The following is a 12084-nucleotide window of genomic DNA, read 5'->3' as shown; positions in this document are numbered from 1 at the left end:
AGTTTTGAGGAAAAGTAGTGCAATTGTTGGTGTCGCACCTCCTTTTTCCGCGCCCGAGGGGCGCAGGGGGAGTTTTTCCAATTAAAGGACAATCGAAACGGGATTGGTTTAATTATTTCAGAGTCGCCACTTGGGAGATTTAGGGTGTCCCAAGTCACCAATTTTAATCCCGAATCGAGGAAAAGAATGACTCTATATTATGGTCTGCGTACCAAAAATCCGGATAAGGAATTCTGTTAACCCGGGAGAAGGTGTTAGGCATTCCCGAGTTCCGTGGTTCTAGCACGGTCGCTCAACTGTTATATTTGGCTTGATTATCTGATTTTATACATGTTAAACCTATGTGCAAGTTTTAAACTCTTGACCGCTATTATTATTATTTTTACGAGAATTGCAACGTCCGTGAAAATATACCTCGAACCACGTTACATCAATGCACCCGTGGTTATTGATATATCTCGACTCGGTTGAGATTTGGATTTGGGTCACATAAATGTGCACCCGAATTAAGAAAAATAGATTATTTAAGACGCGCCTAAAGCAACTAACGTATGGTTGTTTTGGGGAAGGCCGTAAAATTTGCTAAACGGCATGTCCCGAATTCTAAGTATTTTTAATATATATGCATTTAGAGGGCCCCGCAGCTTCTACATTTTTGTTTGTCGAGGCTCGTCTCATTTATTATTAAAAGGAATTTACAACGTCATGGAAATGCATCTCGGGCCACGCCACAATCAATGCGCCCGTAACTAAAGACATATTTCGACTCCGTTGAGATTTGGATTTGGGTCACATAAATGTGCACCCGAGTTTAGGGAGATAACATTATTAAAGGCGCGCCTAAAGCAACTAGCGCATTATTATTTTTTTTTTTTTTTGGGGTAGGGCCGTGAAATTTGCTAAACGGCCCGTCCCGGAATCTAAGTAATTAATACATATATTTTGTGAGGGCCCCGCAATTTGTACATTTTTTTATTTTTGGCGAAGCTTGTCCCGTTTTTTATATTTTTTTTTTTGCGAGGCTCGTCTCATTTTTACTATTTAAGGGCAAATTTAAAACAACTACGATTTCCTACTAGTGAAGCCATCCGAGATTAAACAAAAAAACGATTCTAACAGGTAACAATATCCATGGTAAAAATGAAAAATAGGATAACCTCGTTCATATGCTCACATTTACTTTAAACATGCAGTAACTAAACATAACATAAACATTTTTAACACAACAACAAAAATTGCATTGTTGACATTCATATATATCGAATATTCTCATTTATTGCCTTGAACCATAATATGCAAAAAAATGAATGAAACGAAACAAAGGACGAAGAACACCAACCTTCGAACCTCGACAATCCTAGAACGACAAACACGATTCCGACGGAACTCAAGCCGGACCTCTCTGAACGAAGAACAACGACGGAACCTCGGACAGCACCTCGACGTACCGGACCTCGACGGAAAACAGAAAACTCGGCAAGGCGGGGTCGCAGCGACCCACAACTGCTCGCGAAACGCAGTTACGACTGCTTGGAGGTTGATGACCTTGGACTGAAAATGGCGGACTGAAAATGGCGGACTTGACGACGGGGGAAAACTGTTGGTCGTGGTGTTGGGTTGTGGTGAGGAGCTAGTGGGTCGACGGACTGGAGCTGGACGGGGGTCTGTTTGGCTGTGTTTTGACGCGGGGGAAGTCGGGTTTTCTGGTTTTCAAGAAGGAGGAAGAAGATGGGGTGGCTTTCGTCGATGGTTGGTTGACGATGGCGGAGGGCCAGTGATGGTGTCGATGGAGGAAGCTGGTCGTGGGGGGTGGCGATGCAGCGAGCAGCAGCTCGACGGAGCTGGTACGTGGGGGGTTTACCGGTGGTTTTGGACGATGGTTTTAGGTTTTCTGCTTCTTCTTCTTTAGGAAGAAGAAGCTCGAACAGTGGAGGGGTCTGCTGGTAGGAGTTGGGAGGAGACGGGGTGGAGGTCGGACTGGTTGTTTGGTCGCTGGGGGAGGTCAGGCTAGTTGACGGAGGTGGAACGATGGTGGGTTCTTTGTTCTTGACAGTAGGGTTTTTCGACTAGTTTGGGTGAGGAAGGAGGTGGTGTTTTGTGGTGGGTTGTGAGGTCGTTAATGGTGTTTGGGCGATGGTCTTTGGACGGTGGTGAGACGGAGGGTCTCGACTGGTTTTCGGCGTCGGGGGGGGGGGGGGGGGGGGGCTGGTTGGAAGCTGGTGGGGTTGCGGACGTAGGTGGTGATGGCTTGGAGGTGACGGGGTTCGACTGGAGTTTTGGACGCTGGGGGAGGTCGTCCTGGGTTTTTTCACGCTAGGGCTTCTTCTTCTTCTTGTTGAAGAAGAAGACGATGAACAGTAGTCGTTCCCCTTCAAAATTCAAAAATCCCCCCTTTGTCAAATGTGTAGTCCGTGTATTTGACATGGTTTGCCCAGAAAAATGAGCCCACGCGTGGTGGGGTTCAAGGCATATGTTCCCCACGCGTGGTAGGGTTCCCCACGTGTCCTGGACACGGTTTATTATGGGCTAGGTCCGAAAATTAGGCCTAAAACCGGGTAGTTTGAACCCGAATATTATTCTTTTGTCCGGACCCGAGAAATAGGAACACGTTGCTTAACTAGTCCTATGTAAGCAAAATAACTACCAAAAATAAGACTAGTATTTAAACAAAACTATATATTTTTAAATATTTTTCGAGATTTTAAAATAGCTACAAAATATTAATAAAACTATTTTGTGTAATTTTCGTTTTTTTTAAGATAAAATATGAGGTAATATTTTTGCATTTTTCAAAATTATAATGACTGCAAACATTAATAGAACTATATTTTTTTGTAATTTTTGAATTTATATAAAGTACCAAAATAAAGTACAAATTTTGTATTTTTCAAGTTTATGAGAAATACATAAACTAAAATTTATATATATTTTTTTTTTTGAAATTTTCTTTTTGCAACAAAATAAAGTAAAAATAGTTAAAATAGCTATACTAGACCTAAATTAGATATTTAAGCTTAAGAACGTAAAAATTCCCGGGGAGGGTCAAAAATCACGTGCTTACATCTGTCATCAGGCCTGATCCCCGCAAAGTGTGTATAATAAGAAGAAAAATGGACAAAATTACCAAAGCCCTTAAGCCCACAAAATCTGTTGAAAAGCTAAGCAGCCTTAAAGCCTTAAAGCTTCGAACAAAAAAGAAACCCTAAGCAGACTTTTCTGACTTCGCACGTCCCAGCGAAAGTACTCACGCAAGCAACAGAAAATTCTAGGGTTCTTACCAATCACTAATTCTTGAATTCAGGTATGTAAATTTCCTATTGTCAATTATTCTACAGTGGTAATAGGTAAGAATTGAATAACTAATCCCCTCCTTCCTCTATATCAACAGTAAATTACATGTTTAGGTGTGAAACTTTAAAATTTATTTAAGATGCACTGGTTGTTGTAGAATCGATTGTTTGACTGGTGTCAATTGGACTGGGGTCTACGTATTGGCTCAAGGAGTTTTGAGGTGAGTTGATATAACCCTTTACTAAAGTGGTTTAACTCACAAAAGCACGCATACAAGGTGTTTGATGAATTGCTTAAAAGAGTTTATCTTTATTTAATTAGAGCGAGTGAGTACCCATTAATGTAGAATTTGTTCTAGCAAAAGTTTAGATGATCTATTACGCTATATGTGCTTAAATTTTCAGATTTTTGTGTTGTTCTTATATGCTATTTTCATGTTGAAAATTATGAAGAAGAGAATCTTTGAAAATATTTTTATATATTTATTTCATTCTTATGTCATGCTTTACATTTAAGGACACCAATATGAGCATGTACATAATGTTCTATAAAGAAAAGATTTAGACTTGAAAAGTCACAAGAAGAAGTTTTAGAAAGAAAAGATTTTTGGGGAGTATCCTTTATTCTGAGAAGGGGTCATCGTCCAGGCCGAGGGTCCTGACCAAGGCGTTGACTTCCTGAAACTACTTGTGCCAAAGTAGGGAGCATACGAGCCGAGGGTCTCGTTGCTGAGAATTTACTTAGCCATGCTAAGGTATGATACATGAGCGCTGAGAACCATGAAGCGAGTGACACCTCGTGGATTGGGCCTATTCGATCAGGTTGGGATCGAACCCGTGCCGATCACACGGTGACTGAGACAGAATTAAGTCAGGATAGTTGGAACTCCCAAAGTATAAAGTAAAGTATTTTTTTTAAAGAAAGAAAAAAAAAGAATTTCTTTTAGAATATTCATAAATTGCTATTATGCAATTATTTTAGAATTATTCTTATAAGCTTTATGTTTTACATGCATTTAGAACCTTTGCTCGTAATGTATATGTTATTAAAGTTTCTCCCCCTGTTGTTGAGACTCACTGAGTACAGTGGATGGTACTGACGTTCTCTTTTGGGAACCTACGTTGGTCTGCGGTACAACGTAGGAACCGGATTTGCAGGCGAGCAGGCTACGAGTTAGGACTTCCTTCCCTTCCAGTGATATTGGTGAGCTCCGCTTTTGTTCGTGGAGTATTCTTAGAGTCATTTTCATTTAGCTATTTCTTTATTTATTTAGAGAACTGGCCAGGAAATCTCATGTCCTGAGCAGTGCGTCAGTTTATCGGTAGAGGCTTCATAGACATAGTCATTGGGTTGAGATTCATATGTTATTTTATAATAACTTAGCAATAATTTAGTAGTTACTATGAATAAAGTTTTGGAGTTGATTTATTTAAATATTTGAATTAATTAAGAGTATTTGGTTAGAGTATTGCTTTGTTGCATCTAAAGTGTAGAGCTATAATACATTGAATAAGCAGAGATGGTTCGCTCGATCAGGTTTAGTGATCGAGTGCCGGTCTCGGCTTGTTTAGAAAATGGGTCGTGACAGAAGAGGAATTTGTAATTAAATTATCAGTATTCTATTCTTTCATGGTGTGTTTTGCACAACAAATTCCTCCAATCACTATGGAGGGTACCGGAAAGTTTAGGTGTGTAGTTAGAATTTCAAAACAAATAAAATAGTATTTATATAGTAATATTTTAATTTAATATATACATGGATTAAACCGAACATGGCTAAGAGATTAGATTGATAAATATGTCATCGTTTTGCTTTCTATTCTTGTGTCGCAATTTTTTTTTTATCATAATCTAGTGAATCACACCTATAATCCTATGAAATTTCATTCAATATCTACAAAAAGTATTTGCACAAACAAAAATGTTGCAAACTAAAGAGAAATACAAGTTTAAAAAGATGATTTAATAAAGTTATGTGGCACGAAATAATTCAATAGATGCATCCTTTGTTAAAAATTCAAATGAGGTAGTTTTGTTACTTAAAATATGAATTAGTGATATCTGATATTTGAAACCACATGAGAGGTTTATGCAATATTTTTATAATAAACGGGCAATTTAAATTGGGAATTTTTCATAAAGCACCATCTTTTAAGTCTAATTAGCCATTTATAGATACCCTTTGCTATATTACGTGTTATAGATACCTTTTATGTTTTTATACAATGTATTTTATGTATTTAAGTTGTTGTATTCATTAATACAACCAAAAAAATAGGCGTAAAAACTGGAATTCCAGCTAAGTTTGACATGTATTTAGCTGTATTCAAGCGGCATTAACGTTAAATACAGAAGGTTAAACTGGTTAAAAACGGAAGAAAATCAAATCACATGATATTCTCCTAATTTAACTCCACGGACTAAGGAAATCAAATCACATGATATTCTCCTAATTTAACTCAACGAACTAAAACGATCCCTCATTAATCTGTATTTGAAAGATACATAATAAAGATTATAGCTGAATAAAGAGAAATACATATGAATAATACAGTTGAGTAGAACTGTATACAGTTGAATACAACAAAATACAACTTAATTCATCTGAATAAAACACTTGAATACAACAAAATACAACTGAATACAGCTGAATAAAACTCTTGAATGCAACAAAATACAACTAACTTCTGCTGAATAAAATAGTTAAATACAACTGATTAAAACTGAATACAAGAGAATACGCATAACTTTTTAATACATCTAAAATATATAAATTAATGCTACTGAATACATGTGAATACAGCTGAAATATACATTCGAATACAACTGAATATAAAATAGGCGATTTGGGCGATCTAGAGAGAGAAGCAGCCTGATGGCTTCGCCGGCCGGCGGACAACCATTAATTCCGGTTGGTCAGCCCCTTAACACAGCTGCCCAACCTCCTACAACAACTACAAACAATCCCCAGCCCTCAAATCCCACAAACGAAGCCATGAATTACGCAAAAGTTGTGAACCCTACTTCAACGACCACTGCCAAGCAGAATCGAGCCGCTACAGTTGAACCAATTGCTCTTCGTCTATCAAAATCAACGAATTAAACTTACCCTAGGCGATTGTAATGGAGTGAGAATGGAGGAGAACTAGAGAATTTGGGTGGGAGGAGAGGTATGAATCGTGGGTTGAGGGAGAAAGAGTAAAGTGTATGCAAAAAGAGAGAGAACGTGGTTAGTCAATTTTACTGTGATTATGTGAGAGAAAACACTAAAAAGGAGAGAGAAAAATATTATTTAGCATATATGGTGCCTTAAATGTAGGATGTAACTATAATTAGATATTTGGCTATAAAGTATAAAAGGTATGTATAGGATGTAATATTTTAAAATGGTATTTATTTAAAATAAATAGGGTACTAAGGTTTTCTATAGGATGTAAAAATTCCATTTAAAATCCCGGATAAATAAGAAAGAAAATTCGCAATGCATGTACTAGGATCTTTACACAAATAGCCGGCCAGTTTTATCGTTTACTTTTTCTAGCTGGTATATATAGATTATACACTTATTATACATAATTATATATATGTTATATATAAATTATACACATATTATATATTCGTCGGCTATTTTTAGTTTAATTAATTGAGTGGGCTGCCATTTAAGTTAATTCTTCTATAGTTATATTTTACTCTTTAACATTAACAATTAGGGTGAGCCAATGGCAACTACATAAAGTTTACTTCTTCCATCTAACTGTATCATCATTCCATTCCATGCACTAATTTTGATGTGCAAGCAAGTTACTACTGACCAAGTCTGAACTCAAACCGCGTAAAATAATATTTTGGTATATAGTAGTAGTAACCTTATCTAAGTCTAGACACAATGTTCTCTTCTACAGCTCTACTTATGGTAATTTTCATAGGATTTGACTGAGCTAAATTTGTCAACTCCCTCTGCCTTTGCCAAAATAAGAAAAGTCCATTCAATATCCTCTATATAGTCGGCATCAAATGAATACAAAACTAATTGTGAATTGGAGGAATGAGTACCACGCAAAGTTCAAACCAATATCAATTTTGTCAGTGTTTTAATTTAGTCAACATTTGATTTGGTCAAATTAAGGAGGAATCTTGCTAGCTAAAAGTCCTCTCACGACTCTTATTTGAAGGTTTTATTTTCGACTTTTCATGCTACGTAGTTATAGGTACGAAGGCAAAGTATTGGTTGAAGTATATGATTATATATCCAGAGCTTCCTAATTGAGAGAGCTTTACACACATCTCTGAAAGGTAGTTACTTTCAAAAAGCCCCAACTGCTTGTTGGCCAACTCTTAGAATATTTACAGAGCTTTTCAGATGCAAAACCAAAGATGCCACTTCCTGATTCTTTTCATTCAGTTTGTCTCTATCATTAGCTTTTGCTACCACATAATGCCAATAAGAGGTCAAGATGAAACTAATGTCATAAAGAAGGTAGATGTAGGTATAATTCTTGATCTGGAAACAAATGTGGCAAAAGTAATGCACACATGCATATTGCTAGCTCTTGAAGATTACCATGCCGCTAATCGCAGTGCCATTAGGATAGTCCCTCACTTCAGAGATTCCAAGAAAGATGATGTTGAAGCAGCATCCGCAGGTAAATTTAGCTGGTGATTTACTGCTTTAAACTAACATATCTTACTCTGGTATTATGGCTACTTGCACAAGATATTGTCTTTTTTCCCTAAGATACTCTTATTTTCACTGGTTTTCCTATTTTGAAAGGGATGTTCAGACAATATCTTACAGTCTAATTGTGTGTGTGCAGCCATATACTTGCTAAAGGATGTCAAAGTACAAGCTATCTTTGGGCCACAAATGTCTACACAAACTGATTTTGTGATTGACATAGGGAACAAAGTAAAGGTTCCTGTCATTTCTCCAGCAACAAGTCCTTCACTTTCAGTCAAGGAAAATCCCTACTTCATCAGAGCAGCACTTCCTTCTTCCAGCCAGACTAAAGCCATAGCAGCAATTGTTAAAAACTATGAGTGGAGGGAGGTTGTAATCATCTATGAGGATAGCCCCTTTGGAACGGGGATAGTTCCACATTTGACTGATGCTTTACTGGAAATTAGCACTTTAGTCTCCTATAGAAGTGTTATTTCTCCTTCAGCCAATGATGATCAAATCCTCAGGGAGCTATACAAGTTGAATACAATGCAGACGAGGGTGTTCATCGTGCACTTGCAGTCATTTCTTGCCTCACGCCTTTTCTTCAAAGCCAAAGAAGCTGGGATGATGAGCAGTGGATATGCATGGATCATCACAGATGTGCTAACGAGTCTTCTAGACTCGGTAGATCCTTCAGTGATTGAGTCATCAATGCAAGGTGTTCTTGGTGTAAAGCCTTACTTTCCAAGATCACATGAGCTTAACAATTTCACCAAGAGATGGAGAGAGAGATTTCGTCAAGAGTATCCAAACATGGACCAAGTTGAACTCAATGTTTACGGGCTATGGGCATATGATAGCATTACCGTCTTAGCAAAAGCAGTACAGAATGTGGGCACAACTGCCATCCCAGAAGTCAAGAAACCAGACACTAAAGAGAACTTATCGGACTTAGATGCACTTGGAACCTCAGAGTTGGGATCTTTGCTCATTGACTCTATGCAAAACATAACACTAAAAACTGGACTAAGTGGTGATTTCCGTATCATTAATGGAGAATTGCAGCCATCCCCATATCAGATTGTGAACATAATTGGGAAAGGAGAGAGAAGCATTGGATTCTGGACAGAGAGTGATGGAATTTCATATAAACTGACTATGAATGGGAAAACAGCTAAGAGTAATAATAAGCAACTAGGTACCGTCATTTGGCCGGGTGAATCTACTATTGTTCCGAGAGGCTGGGAGATGCCCACAAGTGGGAAGAAGTTAAGGGTTGGAGTTCCTGTCAAAGGAGGCTTGGAGCAATTCATCAAAGTGGAAATAGATTCAAAAACACAAGCAGTAACTGCAACTGGTTTCTGTGCAGATGTCTTCAAAGAAGTCATCCAATCTTTGCCATTTGCTGTCCCGTACGAACTTATTCCATTTCGAATACCAGATACCCTAACTCTTCCAGACTATGATGATCTTATTTACAAGATCTCTTCCAAGGTAATATATAATCCTTGTTTGAATTAATGTCTTTGGTTGAATACCTTACTCACATGCTCTCTCTTGGGACTTTCTTATCTACTTTCAGATTTTTGACCCACCATAATTGATGCAATAAACATTGTTTGCTTGAACCAGGAATATGATGCAGTTATAGGTGATGTGACCATTTTAGCGAACCGATCCAAGTATGTGGATTTCACATTACCTTTCACGGAGTCGGGTATTTCTGCAGTAGTGCCAGTAAGGGATGATGAGAGGAAGAATGCTTGGATTTTCTTGAAACCTCTAAAGACCGAACTTTGGATAACAACTGGAGCATTCTTCGTCTTCATTGGTTTTGTGGTTTGGGTACTCGAGCATCGTGTAAACAAAGAGTTTCGAGGACCCAAACACAAGCAAGTTGGGATGATATTCTGGTTTTCCTTCTCAACTCTCGTTTTTGCACACAGTAAGTCTCTTACTTAAAGCACAGTACATATGAAACCTTTACATTCTCCTTGTTTCTCAACAAATGATATGGCTGGTTGCTGCAGGAGAGAGGGTAACAAGCAACTTAACAAGATTCGTGATGATTGTGTGGGTTTTCGTGGTGCTAGTACTGACATCAAGTTATACAGCCAACTTAACATCTATGTTAACAGTGCAACAGCTCCAACCTACTGTAACAAACCTCAATGATCTCATAACAAATGGAGAATATGTTGGGTACCAAGAAGGTTCCTTTGTCAAAGACGTCTTGAAGCGCATGAATTTTGATAGCTCCAAGTTTAAGAGTTATAGTACATTGGAAGAGTACAATGATGCCCTCTCAAGAGGAAGTAAAAATGGGGGAGTTGGTGCAATTGTTGATGAACTACCTTATCTGAGACTTTTCCTCAACAAGTACTGCAGGAAGTACATTATGGTCGGTCCAACTTACAAGGCTGCTGGCTTTGGATTCGTAAGATTCTCGCACTCCAGTGGTGTTTTGGAATGCTTTTACATTTTTAGATAGGATTGTAGTTTCAACGATCTAATCCATTTTTTTTCTCCATAACTTCTTGCAGGCATTTCCAAAAGGATCTCCATTGGTACCTGACGTCTCGAGAGGAGTCCTAAAGGTGATGGAGGGAGAGTTTATGAATAACATAATACAGAAATGGTTTGGGAATGAAACAGATTGCCCAGAGAAAGATGGAATGGCTATAACATCGGACAGCCTCACACTAGATAGTTTTAAGGGCCTTTTCCTCATAGCTGGTGTATCAGCTGGTTCTGCTCTTCTCATATTCTTCCTCATCTTCCTTTATCAGAATAGAGAAATCTTAGACACTGATGATTCAATATGGCAAAAGCTTTCTACAATAGCTAAAGTCTTTGATGAAGAGAAAGATAGCTCTAATTCTAAGTCAGAAATGCCAGAAGACAATGAGAGCCAAACGGCTACACCTTTTGCAGCAAGTGCAGCTTCCCCTGAAATATTGCTCCATCTTGCCTCGCAAAGCCCAGACATCAGAATTTCCGACAGCCTAGGAGCATCCCTTACAGAAGAAGGGTTTTCTACACCAGAACCTGGAACTCCAGTTCATGAAACCCTTATAGGGACAACCGAAGAGAGATGATACATATAGCTGTTACTACAATAATGAACACAACTGAATAGGGCCCTACAAGAGATTGTACAGAGATGACCTAGCTTTAGGGTTAGTTAAACCATATTACATCATAACCTTTCCCTCTTGGCCATAACATTTGTATCAAGAGGCAGCTCCAGAATTTAGATATGATAGGTTCAACATTTAAGTTCTTACTATTGAATTCATTGCACTTTTGTAATTACAGATTCGTAATTTAAAATTTGTTGAAATTCTACTACTTTTCCATTTATATTTATGTTCCGTATCCAAATTACTGGGTTCAGAAGTTGAACCCAATAAATAAGGAAGCATCTGCCTCTGTTTTCATCAAGGTTTTCGGGTGGGCAAACGAAAGATTTCAGAGGAATAGGAACAGAACATCACTTATCAATACTTACGGACCAATTTCAGACGCCATAAGCGTAACTAAAACAATCCAACAAAATTACGAATTTGCCATCTGAGAAACAAATGGAACTTTTAGGGTAAAATCCACAGACCAAAAGATGCCAACTTTAGCTCAAAAGTTGTTTGCAACTCAAAAACATATTAAACTACAAATGATACAGAATCTGAGGCAGACGAAAAAAACAGCAAAATCTAAGTTGAACTGGTTCATGAAAAACTTAATCAATGACGTAAAAAGGATCAGAATATGTAATTTTAGAATTTTGGAAGCGAAAATTGGACCTGGAATATTTGAGAAGGGAACCAATATATCTCCTCTGCATTCCCATCAGTGTTTATGTAACAATTCTGCAGTTAGATTATCCCCTTCCATGGCGGCAGATTCAGTCAAGTAGGAAGCGGAACTGACGGCATAGTGATGAAGAAACAGTAGGATATTTCCCCCCGCTGTTATTTGACGGTAACGGAGAGAGAGTAACCTTGGTAGGGGTGTTCCGTTGCGGTACATATTTAAATATTTCGGTTCCGTATTTTCTGGTATTTGGTTCTTAAAATGTTATACCAATACCGTACCTAATTAAATTTGGTATGATTCGGTTTTTCTCCTTTCGG

General features: G+C 38.0%; 1 protein-coding gene and 1 long non-coding RNA gene across 2 annotated transcripts; both read left to right on the top strand.

Moving 5' to 3' along the window:
* Window positions 1-3150: 3150 nt before the first annotated feature.
* LOC142163532 (uncharacterized) lies at window positions 3151-4873 on the top strand. Its single transcript, XR_012694484.1, has 3 exons — window positions 3151-3301; window positions 3449-3511; window positions 4434-4873. It is a non-coding gene; the product is annotated as an uncharacterized LOC142163532 (long non-coding RNA).
* A 2635-nt stretch (window positions 4874-7508) lies between these two features.
* Window positions 7509-11299, top strand: LOC107796560 (glutamate receptor 2.8-like). The gene is made up of 5 exons (XM_016619354.2): window positions 7509-7934; window positions 8106-9445; window positions 9584-9896; window positions 9982-10388; window positions 10495-11299. The coding sequence occupies exons 1-5, from the start codon at window positions 7652-7654 to the stop codon at window positions 11047-11049; spliced, it is 2898 nt and encodes a 965-aa protein (XP_016474840.2). The 5' UTR covers window positions 7509-7651; the 3' UTR covers window positions 11050-11299.
* The last annotated feature ends 785 nt before the right edge of the window (window positions 11300-12084 follow it).

This window comes from Nicotiana tabacum, chromosome 8 (genome assembly GCF_000715075.1).
Source record: "Nicotiana tabacum cultivar K326 chromosome 8, ASM71507v2, whole genome shotgun sequence".
Lineage (NCBI taxonomy): Eukaryota > Viridiplantae > Streptophyta > Magnoliopsida > Solanales > Solanaceae > Nicotiana > Nicotiana tabacum.
Note: the sequence above shows the minus strand (reverse complement) of the source record. Positions and strands in the feature narration are given on the sequence as shown.

Coding starts and splice junctions, on each gene's coding strand:
- LOC107796560 (XM_016619354.2), top strand. CDS start 7,652: ATGCAAAACCAAAGATGCCACTTCCTGATTCTTTTCATTCAGTTTGTC. Junction 7,935..8,105: donor TGTTGAAGCAGCATCCGCAG/GTAAATTTAGCT, acceptor GTGTGTGTGCAG/CCATATACTTGCTAAAGGAT. Junction 10,389..10,494: donor AGGCTGCTGGCTTTGGATTC/GTAAGATTCTCG, acceptor AACTTCTTGCAG/GCATTTCCAAAAGGATCTCC.